This window comes from Strongylocentrotus purpuratus, unplaced genomic scaffold (assembly GCF_000002235.5).
Source record: "Strongylocentrotus purpuratus isolate Spur 01 unplaced genomic scaffold, Spur_5.0 spur5_scaffold_7, whole genome shotgun sequence".
Classification (NCBI taxonomy): domain Eukaryota; kingdom Metazoa; phylum Echinodermata; class Echinoidea; order Camarodonta; family Strongylocentrotidae; genus Strongylocentrotus; species Strongylocentrotus purpuratus.
The window spans coordinates 7,690,001-7,706,742 of record NW_022145613.1 but is presented as its reverse complement, the minus strand read 5'-3'; the positions used below and the strand labels follow the sequence as shown (position 1 = coordinate 7,706,742).

The 16,742-nt window shown below is 38.5% G+C and overlaps 1 protein-coding gene across 1 annotated transcript; it reads right to left on the bottom strand.

Annotated features, from left to right (window-relative positions):
- Window positions 1-664: 664 nt before the first annotated feature.
- LOC590026 (structural maintenance of chromosomes flexible hinge domain-containing protein 1) lies at window positions 665-13,574 on the bottom strand. Its single transcript, XM_030973986.1, has 14 exons — window positions 13,571-13,574; window positions 10,872-11,016; window positions 10,115-10,287; window positions 9,343-9,488; window positions 8,865-9,002; window positions 7,979-8,159; window positions 7,198-7,411; window positions 6,350-6,479; window positions 5,797-6,036; window positions 4,518-4,643; window positions 3,881-3,963; window positions 3,054-3,211; window positions 2,490-2,676; window positions 665-809 (listed from the first exon to the last, which is right to left on the bottom strand). The coding sequence occupies exons 1-14, from the start codon at window positions 13,572-13,574 to the stop codon at window positions 665-667; spliced, it is 2,070 nt and encodes a 689-aa protein (XP_030829846.1).
- Between the last annotated feature and the right edge of the window lie 3,168 nt (window positions 13,575-16,742).

Below are 16,742 nucleotides of genomic sequence, written 5' to 3'. Positions count from 1 at the left end.
GTATGGAATTGAATACGGGCCAAGGGCTTGAAATCTGACAAAATCTTTTTTGTTATTACATCCATGTTTAACCCATTCGATTTAATTTTTTATATAACACACAGTTTCAATAGACTCCAGCCCATTTTCAATGAGTTACCCCCAAATATGGGGCAGCTTGGTCAGAAGAAAGAAAATACTTACCACAAGCTGTAGCCTGAGCGCTTCGCTGAGAGTCCTGCTATGTGCTTGAGGTGTATTGCATACAGTTGGAGTTGGTGGGGCTATATCTGGGATCAGTTTCACTGGTGGACCAGGCTGGATATCAAACCCGATCTGAATGGGTTCAAGAAAAACCACGGAAAAAACAGTCACAAATACGAACAGAGGTATTGAGGATGGGGAACATCTTGTGTGATCTCTATAAGTCTATTGCTTTATAGACCGAGATGCCACTTTAATCGAAAGCCCCATTATAGGGGTTTATACAAAAGACACATAACTTTGCTGGAATTGAGCATTGATAACAACTTGAACGAGGGATGAAGGGAGGGGGGGTCTAATTTGAGATACTCTGTACGAGCGAAACCGATGACTGCCGCACAACAACCCTGATCTGAGGAATTTGGTTAGTGTAGGAAATTCTCTGTGGAACAATTGCTGCCAGTGCATGTGTCGTAGTAACCTACCTTGGTGGGGTTACCCTCCAATACACCCCTTCCTCCCTATCCTGTTCCCTACTCACCGGTTCAGAGAAGAGCATCTGTTGATCCACGGAAGCTTGGAAGATTATCGAGTGCATGCGTGCCTCTTCGGGTAGTTTTCGTTTTCTACAAAGTAAAAACAATTGATGGAGGTACTACCTTATCATTATCTATATAAATTCTTAATTTTCAGTTATTGTATAGTGGTGTAGAAGAGATGTGTACACCTCTAAGGCTACTTTTCATTACCTTCACATAATTTATCACTTATTCTTTTTTAAGGGGATAATTCAGCTTTTAATAAAGTTTTTCCCTCAGATTTACATTCAAATTGTGGTCCAAAATGCTTTAATATATTGATGTAAAATTATATATAGATAATAATTGATATGAAACAAATATATGTATAAATACAAAGGTACATACTACAACATTTGATGTATGATTCAAAATGATCTAATCTGATATCCCTGATAGCTGGGCAAGAGGCAAGAGTCTCTTTCAGTCAATTCTAAAAGCGAATATCCAATAATGTAATAATTTGTTCTTTGCCTCCATAAAAAACTAAGTCTTACCTTGTAAACTTGATAACACATTTACATTCCCCCTAGGCACGGATTCACACCATCAGGCAGCTTGGGCACATGGGCATATAACATTTAAAGTCAGTCAAGACCATGAATTTTAAATTTTAAGAAATAGTTCAACAAAAAACAGCCCCTTCAAAGACAGACCACCTACAAAAACGTAAAGGCCCATAGGAAAGTGAAAAGTATGCCGCAGACCTGCCGCAGATCTGCAACAGATCAGACTTTTAGTCTAGTCTGCGGGAAAAAATGTCTGCCGAAGTATGCGGCAGAAAGAATTTTTTCTGCAGACTTGCCGCATACCAGTATGCCACAGGAACAGTCTGCGGCAGATCTGCCACAGAAAAGTGGGAAATTATACAGTCTGCAGCAAGGCTATAGGCGGTCATTTTGGAGGACCGTGAGGTTGCAGGCCCAGGTGAGCCCAGCATGATCTTGTTAAATCCTGAGTTAGCACTGTTAATTGTCTTGTTAGCTTCTGTCAATTAAACCAAACAATTTGCTTCAAGTTCTAGCTGGTACCATAAGAGGAATTTGTTACATAAGAGGAGACTGAGGAATTAACAGACTGTTTCAAACTTTTTTGTTGTGTCATATGTGATCTTATCTTCAGCCCCACTAACTCACTTTTTTGTTGTAACTCTTGTGTAATGTGTGCACAGTAGCACATGGTTCTGTGACTCATAGTACTCTGGACTATATGTGTATGCAGTGTATTCCTATACCTCGATCTACCTCTACTTCTGCATTGTGTTAAACCCACATTTGTAGAATTTTTGAAGCAAGTCCAGCACCTGTTCTAGCTGTTTCTCCTAATTCAAGTTGCTAGAATGTAATGATGCAATGCATGGCTCTCCAGCTAGCCTTCCTGCAAGACTGCATACTTAATGCCACATCCACTGGGGTGGATATGAAAGAGTATGCGGCAGGTCTGCAACAGGTCTATATGGGATATGAATATTCATGATGAAGAGTCTGCGGCAGATCTGCCGCAGACTCTTTGTCATAGCCTTTTTTATGAATATCCATAATGAATAATCTGCGGCAATTCTGCGGCAAAACTAATTTGTATTTGAAAAAGATGACTGTCTGCGGCAGGTCTGCTGCAGGAGTATGCGGCAGGCTCATTTCTTTCCTATGGGTGTGGAGGCCTGCCCTAGGTTTGCAAGAAGTTGATGTTGTAGAAGTTATCTTTAGAGTTTCCACTTGTGTTTCTCACCTGCAGTAGAAATGTCCTTCCCTATCCTCTTCACTGGGCTTGTCCATGTCTGTCATTAGCGCGGTCGGTGGTGGCGGACCAGGGTGTTGATCGTTGGTAGTGGACTTCCATAGACTCATGGAGATCTTCTTGTGAGGGATGTTGGTCATGGTGCTCTCATCAGCAGCAATTACTGATATGTCAAAATCTAGGAGATTGAAAGAGAGCACTTGATTTGCTACATTGGAAAGATGTTTAGGCAAACCAAATTGAGTACTAACAGACAATTGACAACTAAAATAGTTTCATCATCATTATTATGATTGCTATCCCTACCATCTTGCTGTTCCCACTTTTCTTTTAATCCTTTTCATAAGTATAATCACCATCATCATCATCATCATCAACATCGTCATCGTCACCATCATCGTCACCATGAACGTCACAATCATTATCACCATCGTCTTCATCATCGTCTTCATCATCGCCATCATCATCATCATCATCATCATCATCATTAACATCATCATAACCATCATCATCATCAATATCAGCGTTGGCATCGTGCTTCACCCCTACACTAACCTGGAAAAAGATCCCCAGCAGTGTAGACACACTCCTCTTTGTAGTCCACCTGAAGTTTTTGTGCCTTCTTGGGATCTGGCTTGAGTTCAACAGCAAGATCAGAACTCAAGAGGGATGACCACTCCATGGACATTTTCGCATGTAGTTTGTACTTCCCACTGTTAGGTAACAAGATAACGGAGACAGCTGAGATGTTTGTTTCTAAATTCATCTTATATCCGCCATACAAAGAATCTGCGTAATCGGTCCATTGTGCATCATGTGATGAAATATAATTCACAAGTTATCATAAGCTAAAAGCAGTTGTCACGAGCCATGATTAGAATCAAATGTACTATTCATAAATACTGTACATGGCATACGATATCAAACAAAACAAATGCATAGTGTATCATGATGTCATAAATTGGCATTTATCCACTGTTGAAGGCACATGCATGCGATGATGTCATCACTATGTGTTTGATATGCGCAAATATTGATCACTTCTTCAAAATTGTTTGTGCTGTATTGTAAGTTGTAGATGATCATTAGCAGATCAGTAGATCTAGGCTTGTAGAATTAATCTGAATCTGAATCTGAATCTGAATTTAGTCAAAGGCCCCTCCTATTTTAAAGATTTATTTTTGCCTCCATCTTTCATTCACATGAAGATCATGCAAACGATCCCAAACACAGCAGTTTCAGTAATAATCTTTTTTTTTTAATGAGTGGTCTGCAAACATTGTGCATAATTGCCTTTTTAGCATAACTTTAATCAAAGTTAATCATCAAATTGAAGGCTGAAATCCACCACTCTACTTGACAGATAACATGAATCAACTCACCAGGGACCGGATAATGTCAGCTTCCCAAAGGTAACTTTACCACCACTAAATGACCTTGCTTTTACAGGTTCAGTTGACGATACCTGCATGCAGACAAAAATGGAGCATAGTGACGTGATTTGATACACTCATAAAAAGAAAAAACAACAACAGAAATCTATAACTAAAGTTAGGCAATTGAATCAAATGTTCTCACCCATCATAATGATCAAGAACTGAAAAGAATGTTTCAAAAATGAAAAGCAGCCCAGTCGTATGTAAATGTTGTGGTAGTGACTCGTTCACTTGACTCTCAATTCAAGGGTTCCCTGCCCGGCACTAGCTAACATCCTGTGGCAGGCATTAATCACTATTTGTCACTCTCTGTCCAGGTGTAATTTGTTACCTGGAATGCTAGATCGCTCCATAATTAGCCGCTCAGATATGATTGATGTTATAATATGAAAGCGCCAGAGGCATCATGGCGGATTTGTGAGCTATAGCCTCAATCACTACACTTTATTATTACAATGGTGATCTACAATGTCTGACGTAGATCCTACGGCCAAAGAGATTAGGGAACCACTCATTCATTGTTTATTTCACGTCTAAGAAAATTGAGAAGATGTTAAAAAAAATCGTGAAATGCAACACTCGCCTTTAATGTCTTGTCATATTGCAGAGAGATAGTTGTGTTAACATCGGAGATTAGATTGCCAGATTCATCACAAACTTGAAAATGTAATGGATTGCTGATCTCGACGCCGTCATATGCTATCAGTGTCTATAGAGAAGAGGTGCATGATTTTCACCATTATTATCATTCTCAGCATTGTCAATGTACTACAAGATCACCATGAGGAACAAATTATTACCACTAACTACATAAACATCATCTACTCCACCAACATAATTCTTCAATGATTCAACTCTGCGAACCACTAAAAGCACCAAGCACACATATCTCCATCCTTTCACAGTTCAATACATATTTCTTAGCACCTTCAACTCCCCATACAAACCAATGTTTCCTACCTAGCATCCCAATTTCCTCCCCACCCACTCAAACTTTTCCCCTACCTGTTGCTCTGATAAATGCTCCCACACAAATTGATCCGGGCTATATTTATCAAAGATACATGGTAAGGGTTGTACTTGGGTTTAGAGGTATATAGGTATAGTTTTGGTCATGCGATTGCATTGTGCAAGAAACGTTGTGGAATCGATAATAAAAGGTTGATCATCTAGCATATTAGTATTGGTGTGTACTGCAAAATGATAAGAAATGTGGCCCCGTCTTGGTAAAATTACAAGCACGGTTCACAGAAAGATGTATATGGAACTACCCTATTTCTATCCAGTCCGGATAGATATAATAATTTACCAAGTAAATCAATTAGTAGGAGGTTTCCCAGTAAAATTTGTATCGTCACGTATGAGTCAAAACATATCCTTGCACATGATTGGTAATAAGAGCTTCTATGTTAGTTTTTGAGAGGGGGCGTTTCCAAAACTGGTCTATACCTTTCAGGTCAGGTTTAGGGTACGTGTAAGGGCTAGGACTATGGATAGGGTTAGGGTTAGGTAGAGTGTTTAGTCCAGGGGTGAAGTTATACATTCAAGTAAGTGTAGGATATGGCCTCCTGTTCAGTTTTCATCGTAGTGGTTCTCTGATATATGCTGCAGTGACAATTGCTCCTGGCTTTATTTCATCAAAGGTATAGGGTTAGGCTTTGGGTTTAGGTTGTAAATGGGTTTTAGGTTGGGTTTTAGGTTGGGTTTAGGGCGAGGAGTAGGGTTAGGTTTACTAGGTATTCGGTCCAGGGTTGACATTTTGAATTTGGTCAGTAAACAAAACTGACAAATCGTGGCTGGAGCAAGTGTTGTACAACCCACCGGAGCATGTGTTATTTACCCGCTCCCCCTAGCAACCATACCTCCTTTGCCTTCCAGCCCATCGCAAGCAGCTTCGCAGGTCGGCCAGGAAGCACCTCTAATCTGATGTGATCCGTGAAGTCGTTGTACGTCACCAAGACCTCCCTGACCCCTACCGTTGAACCGTCAAACATGATGTTCTGAAGGCAAAAGCCCACGTTAGGTAGAAGGGTTTTCTGCAGGACTTCGGTGTCTAGATCCTCTGCCTTCACACTGAGGTTGCTCAGGCAATCATGAGGGAGCTGTAGAAGGAACAAGAGACTCTTAGAGATATGATATTGATGCATGTCGATTTAGAACTGTTGATTGCGATCGAAGGGGCATTACCTCAACTTTGAAAATAAATTTTGAAATTAAAAAAGTAGTCAAAATAAATTATGGGACACATAATTTGTTGTGAATAGTGATGATGCTACAGAATTTCTTTGAAAATAGGTACCTTTAAAGCATCCATGTTTCAAGTGGCTCTACAGCTCATGTATAAAGCAGTAGGCCTATGGTAAAAACTTTATGAATTGAACATTTTCCTTGGGACTTAAGTCTTTATTCTCTTACCTCCTGTATAGTGTTCCCATTGTCATCAATGACATGGACGACAATATCACCATCCAAGATCTCTCCAAGCTTCACCTTTACACTTTTTTTGCATTGACACTTGATCTTTGTGGCCTCGCCAGGGATTGGCCTGAAATTTGTTTACAAGTGTAAGGATTTAAAACATTTATGTTTTTTGTTTTACTTGACTGTTAAGAAAGCATATACACGCTTGTAAGTAAGCAATCAGGGGACCGACACCTTTAAGTCCTCTCCAAGGGACTCGGTAATGAGGATTAATGCCCTACCAAAGGGTAATAGCGCAAAAATAATAATTATAAAGATTTTAAACATTCATGTTTGTTTGTTTGACCCGACTACTAAAAAGCAAGTACATGCTTGAAGGTAAGCAACCAGTGGACGGACGACTTTAAGTCCTCTCAGAGGGAGTTGGTAATCATTGAAGACTATCTCCTTAATAAAAAGGGCACTAGGGCATCGACTCGGTTTCGAACCCTGGACCTCCTGGTTTCAAGACCACTGCTCTATCGTTGACTCATCATGTCTCCTTTTCTTTGGAAAGATTGTTGTTGCTGTGTTTTTTTAACACTTGTGTCAATTTAATTATTAGTTTTTTTTTCTTCTCATTTACTTAGTATACACAATTGTTATTTACAGGGTAGTTATAGCAGTGGCTTCAGGGATGTTTTTGGATTGCCCACATACCTATTATATAGGTAGCTGAAATAATAGTATTTTGTTAATGTAGCCGAATATAACCACAAATAAGTCATCACTTAAAGCTTTTGTAATACAGAGTGCACCTCCACGTCGTTGAAGTATGTGCATCTGTTTTACTCAATACTCACTTGATGTTGAAGGAAAAATCGAGGCCCGATCTATCAGTGAAGCTTATACGACAGAATTTGGAATATCCCACCGTATTGGGGACCTTGATAGGGGGCAAGTATCCCTCCATGAGGGTGGAGGAGTTGAAGCTGGGTAACCAGCTGAAATTGAACTTGTTTGCCAGCTCCTTGGTAATCTTCATGTGGTTGTCGCCCTCATCAAACAGAGCAAAGCCTGGCAGAAAAAGCATAAAATATACATTCTCATTCCATTTCTTCTTTTTTTCTTCATTTCATTTCCAAGAACATAAGGAGTATATCAATAAACAAGTATACATGAAAACAAAGTACAAGAGTAAATACAATAACAAAAGAAAAGAAACCATCAACTAATTCCTGTGGATTACAAAAAAAAAATTATATTAGCTGAAGGTATAGTACATAAATATATATAATTAAATAAGATATTATACACTATACAATATCAAGAAGAAGCATAAGACAAATCATGAGATAATAAATATAAAACAAGTATACTTTGTACAGATCGTAAGAGAGGGATCAAAGCCTTGAATCCACATGATGTGCTAGGCTACCTTTAAAAATCTCACGAAAGTCTCATACACAGATAAGTGAGTATGCTTTAAGGGGATGTTTCTTTCTTTTTCCCATTCCCCTTTTTTGAACACATAAAATCTTGTTTATTGTGAACATGCCTTATTTTTTTAATTACTCGATTTAACAGCGTTTCTAATTGATAATAGAATATATCCCTTGAAATATATGACTGTTCTCTACTCACTGATCTGTGATGTATCCTCTCCGGCCGTCCACTCAATATCTCCTTTGGGTTTCACCTCGACAGGTTTTTTCTTTGGGTCATCAAGGTACTGGTGTTGGCAGAAGAATACCTTGATCTTACAGGCGCTGGTGCTGGGTTTGACAGTGATGACTTTCTCTACAGAGCTGACTCCTTTGATGTGCTAAGGGAAGATTAAAACAGAGATGACTATTCTCACGTGTCAAGAGACTTTGTCAGAGATTGGGATTGGTCCAGATTCGCGATAGATTCATGCCTCAAAATAAATTAATACAAATACCATTTGCTGTTGTTGTTTCAATTTATGATAGTTTCTTGCCGTGCAGTTTGCTCTTATTAACAATTTGCAAAAAAAGATTTCGCAAGAGTTTCTGACTTAATGTTGAAATGTGCATTGCAAATGTTTCATATATTGAAATTGACTACGGTAGTCCAGTTTGGTTTTTTGTTTAAAATAAGCACAAAATTTGTACATGCATATTTTAATATACATTAATAGGAGGTACAATGGCTTAGAGAACAGAGCAGGATAAGTAAGATTCTAACCAAATATAGGTGTACAATACTCTTCAACGAACAAACATTCTTAAAGACCTACACGTAGTCCTTCAAATGTGATCTTAAGTTGTTTTTCCACTGAAACTCCTTAAAAAGATAACTTGCTCCTTGACCAATCAATTCATTTTAATCCATTACGATCTTTTTAATTATCACAATCTTATAAAACATGTTAGAAGGAACGTTTCCATACCATGGACAGGAAATAATTGACCAAACTCTAATGCATTGGAGAATAATAAGGTTGAAATCATTTAAAGGAAAGGCGTTGCTTTCAAAGGATCAGTTTAATACGGAATTTCCATCTTACCAGTAGTTCAATTTTGGCAGTGATCTCGTGAGATTTCTTGGAGATGTTCTTGATGAAGATAGGTTTTCCAGTAAGAGTAACCTTCCCTGAGTTACTGCAGTCTGCTTTGTACAAAGGCAACCCAGCCGCACCATGAAACTAATGAAATAAAAGACAGAGAGTTGGACGTAGGATTAGTGATTTGCACAAGTTTTGCAATTGCCCTTTATGTTCGTATCACAAAGGCCCTAATTTGTGCGATCCGTAAGGAATCGTTAAAAAAATCCGTGTATGTGAAGGGGTATGAATGGAACAATCACCAATCTTTATCATACACAAGCCCGAATTAACCTTACTAACCTACACGTATATGACCTATTCCCGGCACATAAAAACATGTACTGATTAAGACATTTCCTATGTCAAATTTCTTCCCAGTAGAACTTAAGAACACCTTTCACCATACTAGATTGTGATGGAAAGAAATAATTTCCCATACCTTGCACTGGACTACAAGTTTTGGGTGCACTGAGAAGTTCCCTGCACTGTCTCTGATCTCCACCGATATAGGAAGCGCTTTGCGGTTCTCTATGCAGAGGTTATCAGTTTCTTCAAACGTTGGCACAATGATCTTGTGTGGCTCACCTGTAGAAAAAAGAAGAATTGTATTGCTCTAAAATAATAATAATAACTATATCGACAAGAACTGCAGCAATAACAACATCAACCACTCCAACAGCATCAACAACAACAGCAACAACAACCCAAGGATTAGATAGCTCTAGCTTAATAAAGTGCACATATCATGCTCAAGGCACCTCTAAAGTACTAATCTAATCCTGGCTTTAGCTAATCTGACTCACTGGTGCTAAGAGCATTGAGAAATACTCTCCATGAAGCGGAACATGTGCACCATCATTTGCAGATTTACAATTGAATTCAATAAATGAGGTAATAATAATTACCATGTAAAGCTCTTAGAAACCTATAGTCTTAAGCGCTTTATAAACGTGACTATTATTTGTATTATTAGTTCATTTACTATATCTGGGTTGAGCCCATTATCTTGCCAAAGGACGATGAGTACCACGATAATTCTCATCTTTATCATTGTCATCATCATCATCATGAACAAGATCATTATCATCATCATCATCATCATTCCAATTGCATAATCACCGAATCAAACAACACCAGCACCCTATCGTCTACGAGCTAAACTTTCTCTCCGAACAAGTTTACACCTGAACATGTGACCTGCCATAGCTTACCAGGCAAGATTCTAATCTTAAGTTGTTGAGTAGGGATCTCCAGTCCAGGTATCGTCACGGTCATGTTGAAGTTCTTTCCTTGAGCCGATCCAACGTCCCCGGATGCCTTCACTCCTTTCATTATAAGAGAGGTGTCATTGATTTCCACCTTCTCATGGCCCATTTCAAGGCCACTGAAGAAAAAGAAAAATATTTCAGCTTCCATCCTTATGTCTTCTTTATCTGCTAACCATGACCATTCATAAAACGATGTTATCCTTCCTTTTACATATTTTACAAATAGGTCTTCTTATTTTTCTTAAACGTCCTCCATTTCTTCCTTTTTTGCCTACTACATCTATTAATGTCTCTATTAGAATTTCATTGCTCGATCTTTCATTTTTTCCTGCTGCCTTTCCTTCTTTTCATTCCCTTATGATCTTACCAACTTCCACTTTATTCTACATTCCACCGTTTTCTTAATTTTGTTTCTCTATATTATGAACTGTTGATTTTTAAGTACTAGAGTTAAATAATAAATGGCAATTCCCCTAGTGCATGTACAGAATTTTGTTTGAGAATCTAACAGTGTATTTGATTGCATAATGAAAACTCAGATTTTTAAATTCTTGGGAAACAAACCTAATCAGTTTACATTGCTTTGTGGATTGGTTTGAGGTTGGTTGGTGGCTTGGTAGATAGATAATTAGATTGAATAACTACAATACTAAAGCCTAATTACTGAGGAAGAAATCTATCTAAAATTTGATCGGTATACCTTGCTTCGAGGATTGGTTTGATGTCAGGCGTTGGCTCGGTGGGATTATTAAGCTCGTCTTGTAGCAGAAGAGGGATGTTGAATGGGACGTCTACCCTGAACGAAGGATCCTTGATGTCAATGCTAAACTTGCTTGGTGGGCCCGCTATAAAATAAGGCACAATGGACAAGCATTGATATTAATCTAAATACTTGATGCCTATAAAGTATAATTTTGTATTTACTTTGTGTACCAAACCTAATTTTATTCAGAAAATGATTACCATCAGGATTTGTTATATCATAGGAGAGCAATTTACCAGATATTTAATGACAATACTCCCCCCAAACAACCACAACAAAGGGGGACAAAATCATGTGCAAAGTTGGTCTTGTAGTTTTTGCTCTCTAATATTAACTTGTCTTTGTCTCCATCCTCTGTCACTTTGGATGCATTTGCAACATTTTCCACAGAAAAAAATGACATTTGAAGATTTGAATATCACTGAACTAAAATGAAGCATCTTCTATTTTTTACAACATCGTCAGTTTCATGAAGAATAGATAGCATTTCCAAGAACCAAGGGTGTTTCACAGCTTGATCTAAGAATAAATCATCTACTGAAGGCTAGAAGGGTGTACAATTAAGTCTGTATAAGGGCAAGCAAAAGGTATGCCCTAAAATTAAGCCAAGTATTAATGAAATATATCATGGAATTGTGAACAATAATTGACACAAAATTTAGCATTTCATTTGATGTGTTGTCTGATTCAAGCTCTCGTAGGGCTATCAGCTTGGTACCGACATCAGATATACTGCAATCTTAGATGCAGATGGTATGGTGGCCCTGAAGGGACATCGCGAATAGACCAAATCGCGAATTATTCACGACGAAATTGGCGACGAAATTCACGATATCGTCAATTTCGTCGTGAATAATTGGCGAAAAAATTCACGACGAGATTCACGCCTGGCTGGTTTCGTCGCCAATTACGTCGTCAATTTATTTGTCCTTGCTTACGCGGCCTGCCTAGTCTAGCGGTAAACGATCCAGTCCATTTTTATCATGATTTCTGTGAATATGGTAGGTTCTAACTTTGTATTATGCTCTAATTGTAATTTATATTTGACAAGATAAGGGTTAAGCACTAAGGGTAATTGTACATCGGAAGAGAGAGAGAGAGAGAGAAGGAAAAGAAGGGAAATGGAAAGAGGAGAGAAAGGGAAAGAAAGAAGAGGAAGAAGAAAAGAAAAGGGGAAAAGAAGGAGATCGGGGGCGAGAGGGCCTTGCCCCCTCTCCCCCCCCCCCCCCCCGCAAAAAGAGAGAGGGAGAGAGGGAGAAGGAAAAGAAGGGAAATGAAAAGAGGAGAGAAAGGGAAAGAAAGAAAGAAGAGGAAAAAGAAAAGAAGGAGATCAGGGGAGACCGAAAAGCCCTTGCCTCGATCCCCCTGCAAACCTAAAAGAGAAAGAAGGAAGGGAAAGAGAAGGGAAAGGGAAAGAAAAGAAAAGGGGGGAAAGGAGATCGGGGGAGGGCAAAAGGGCCTTGCCCCCCCCCCCTTCCCGCAAAGAGAGAGAGAGAGAGAGAGAGGGGTTTGCAGGGGGAGGCAAGGGCTTTTCGGCCTTCCCCCGATCTCCTCCCCCCCCCCCGATCTCCTTCTTTTCTTCTTTCTCTTCTTTCTTTCCCTTTCTCTCCTCTTTCCATTTCCCTTCTTTTCCTTCTCTCTCTCTCTCTCTCTCTCTCTTTTGCGGGGGGGGGGGGGGGCAAGGCTTCTTAATAAGCATGTTTTGCCTGACGGTAAATTTAGGGATTTGTTATTGTCCAACAAACGGAAAAAAGTATAATTTACAAAAAGTGAGGGAAAATAAAATTCGATTTTTATCGACCCCCCCCCCCCCCCCCCACTGACCCTCGGGCTCGCCGCCCCTGAATACCACCACCATCATCAACAACAACATCTTTTCCTTATTTTGATATATATATATCTTTAGTTTATGAATTAGTTGTTATGTGTAATTTTGTTGTATTATTATTGTAAAGTGCATTGCTATTTTCTTCGAAGATGAAATGCGCTATATAAGTCTAGGTTATTATTATTATTATTAAAAACAAAACAATAAAGATAATATTTTGCATATAAGTTATTTCACTGAGTGTCAACGAAGATGTTAGCTCTTTGTCTGCATACTTTTGGACTGATAGCGTAAAGACGGAACTGAGCGACGACGTCGACATCGAAGCCCTTCCCGATGTCGGATGTGATCAAAATTCAAGTGGAAAATGAAACATATGATTATGATTAAAATTAGTAAACAATAGGGCTAAAATTCCGTTATTTAGAATGGATATTAAACTGCTAAAAAAATGGATACGGAAGTACACTAGCGCCCAGAAATCTTGGTAAAAACGTCTCGACATAATCGTCTTCAAGGGGCTGGATTGTTTACCGCTAGACTAGGCAGGCCGCGTAAGCAAGGACAAAAATTGACGACGTAATTGGCGACGAAACCAGCCAGGCGTGAGTCTCGTCGTGAATAATTCGCGATTTCGTATATTGACGACGTCGTGAATTTTATCGCCAATTATTCACGACGAAATTGACGATATCGTGAATTTCGTCGCCAATTTTGTCGTGAATAATTCGCGATTAGGTCTGTTCGCGATGTCCCTTCAGGGCCACCATAGGATGGTAATGTATGTGAAAAAATGGCTTGGACTTACCCATAGTTTGATGTTAACACCCCTTCCGGAAGTCAGCAGATGAAATGAAAGTATGATAGCAAAAAAACATTCAAACTTACCTGTACTTGTGAACTTGATCTTGTGACTCGGTAGATCTAGTCCTCCCAAGTTAGTTGCTCCGTCCTCCCCGAGTACTGTCTGCAGGATCAAGGTATGGGGACCAATGTTCCTGACCATTTCTAAACCAATTAAAAACAGAGTTGCAGTTTAATCTTTGAAATCTCAATCATTTGCTTCAAGGTAGGTAAGTATATCTGTATGCAAGTCCAAATAATGCAAGGTCCCTGTGCACATGAGCCCCGACAATTTTAAATCAAGACCCCCAAAACTTGTTGCCCTAAAGACTCTTAAAGTAGCCACACGAAGAATCAAAAGTGTTTTGAATTGATGCAAAACTCATATCATTGCGAAGGGGAAGCCTTGCCGATCAAATACAACAACTCTTCTCTTCAAAATATGTTTGGGGCCCGCAGTAATCAACTTTCAAAAATGTTAGTTTTGAGATCCAGATTTTCTGCCTTCAGCGGTTCTTTGTAGAGCGTCAATATTTGTGACGTCACAAACGGGACACGGCTGGCTAGCTGCATACTGCTACACGGCACTGAGCTGTTTGTCCAGTGGGTGACGTCACTTTTCAGAGCTCGCTACGCTTGTGTGTTTGACTTACGTTGAGGGGCGTTCGGGGGTCTAAGGAGGGTTTTGAAAAATGACATTTTACGCCTTTCCATGATAACTATATGATTTCTCAGCAAATTGTTCGTGTTTTTCAAGAGAAAATCTTTCCATCCATATGTAATTTGTTCTAATTATGAGTTGTTTGTGAATTTTGTTTGTGTAGCTCCTTTAACATTTTCAACCTGTGCTCTGTTTCATCAAAATTGTTATCAATAACAAATGCTAAAATACTCTGACAAATAAATTTCCAGCCAATCAGATGCCGCATTGATAAAAAGTTTTATGATACAAGGCCTTGGATCCTATTTGTAATATCCCAGTCAAATCAACGAGACCGATAATAGACTGACACCTTGAATGGCCAAGAATCGGTCAGTTTCGGGTCAGCGTGGAGTCGGTTTGGTGATGGAACTGAGGTATGAAAGTTATTGTATAGTCCTGTATTAAGGTAGCATGGACTGTAAACTCAATCCTCTCATTGGAGGATGAGAATTATGTTTGTTATCTAACAACCAATCATTGTTCCTCTGCAGGTGTGTCTATATGATTGTCTTACCTATCGGTTTGAACCAGAACGACCATGTCTTCGAATGTTTACCCGTGAAGTTTACTATTTCCTTGTCACAGCCTTTGGCTGTAGGGATGGAAACAACAACAAGAACAATTGCCTAATAAATTAATATACTTTTCAGAGTAAACATCAATTTTCAGGTTTTATTTTTTGAGGAACAAATCTGCCATAAAGTATAATGCATTCACATTTTCACTCTAAATTTATCATCAAAACCTTACTGATCACTTTAAGATCATTGATAAAACCGTAATATAATAATAATAATAATAATAATAATAATAATAATAATAATAATAATAATATTGGAAATAATAATATTAATAATATAGGATTTCCCGGCGAAATTCGTGAGTTTGTCATTCGAATTTATTTACTTTGCATTTAAGTTACCGCAGATCGGCTTTGCCATGCCAATTATCATTCAATTTTCCCGTTTTGGTATTTAATTTAGGATTTTGGTTGAAGGGTTTCATAGATATGTCATTTAATTTAGAAACTGCTCAACTAGCATTCAAATTAATCGTCACTTGTCAAGGTGTCATTTTTGTCATTCAAATTAGCACCTGTCATTTGTATTCGAATTATGTTTATTCAAGTTGGGAATGGTAGTGGGAAGAAATGCAACACACGTTTACAGTTTTTTAAATATGCAATTAAATGCATGATTTGCCATTAGGGTCTTTTCTGTTATTCCATTTATTAATTTTGAGGACAATGCATATGGGTGTAGTCAGACATTAAGTAAAGAAGGGGCGATTGTTAAGAAGAAAAAAAACGACTTACATCTACGGACTTGATGGTCTCAATATTTTTGTAAATGTTCATGTATGGAAGTTGTTTGTCTTGTGTTTCATCATAAATTTATCACAATTTCATTATGGAGGAAGGGTACAATATTGTGACTGGGGTAGGTATTTTTGTATCCCCACTTTTCCGGGGTATATGAACATGTCCGTGCAGAAATGTTATATCTCCTGATTTCGCCCCTTCTTTACCTAATGCCTGACTACACCCATATGCATCGTCCACAAAATTAATAAATGGAATAACAGAAAAGACCCTAATGGCAAATCATGCATTTAATTGCATATTTAAAAAACTGTAAACGTGTGTTGCATTTCTTCCCACTACCATTCCCAACTTGAATAAACATAATTCGAATACGAATGACAGGTGTTAATTCGAATGATAAAAATGACGCCTCGACAAGTGACGATTAATTTGAATGCTAGTTGAGCAGTTTCTAAATTAAATGACAGATCTATAAAACCCTTCAACCAAAATCCTAGTTTAAATACCAAAACGGGATAATTGAATGATCATTGGCATGGCAAAGCCGATCTGCGCTAACTTAAATGCAAAGTAAATGAATTCGAATGACAAACTCGAGAATTTCGCCGGGAAATCCTATATTAGCTCGGTGATGACGGAAGATGTAAAGTGTATTAATACTGTTCTCACTAAGGGACCTGCAATCATATATAGAATAAGGTAACTTATTGGATGTGGTTTGCGTTTTTGATTGTGTTTACTCACCACAATGCCAAATGATCTTCATCTCCACCGCGAGTTTATTAGAGTTTTGCTGAGCTCCAGGAAGCTTTGACATGGACTGACCTTTCCTGTCGTGGATCTCAGCTTTGATTGCACCTGTACACAAAACAAACAGTATGGGCAATATAGTTTGAAAGGTACAAACGAACCAGCCGATGAAATTATGACTGAATTTTTTGTTCAGCCTCTTTTTCATCTATTTCGTGTAACTAGGTATAGTTTTGAAAACATCCTGTTGAAACATGCATTAATTCTATGATTCCAAGGTTATCTCCTAAAACATGCACTAATTCTGTGAAGCACATTGCGAAGACAGTTTCGAAAAACTAGTCCTATATCCCAAAATCT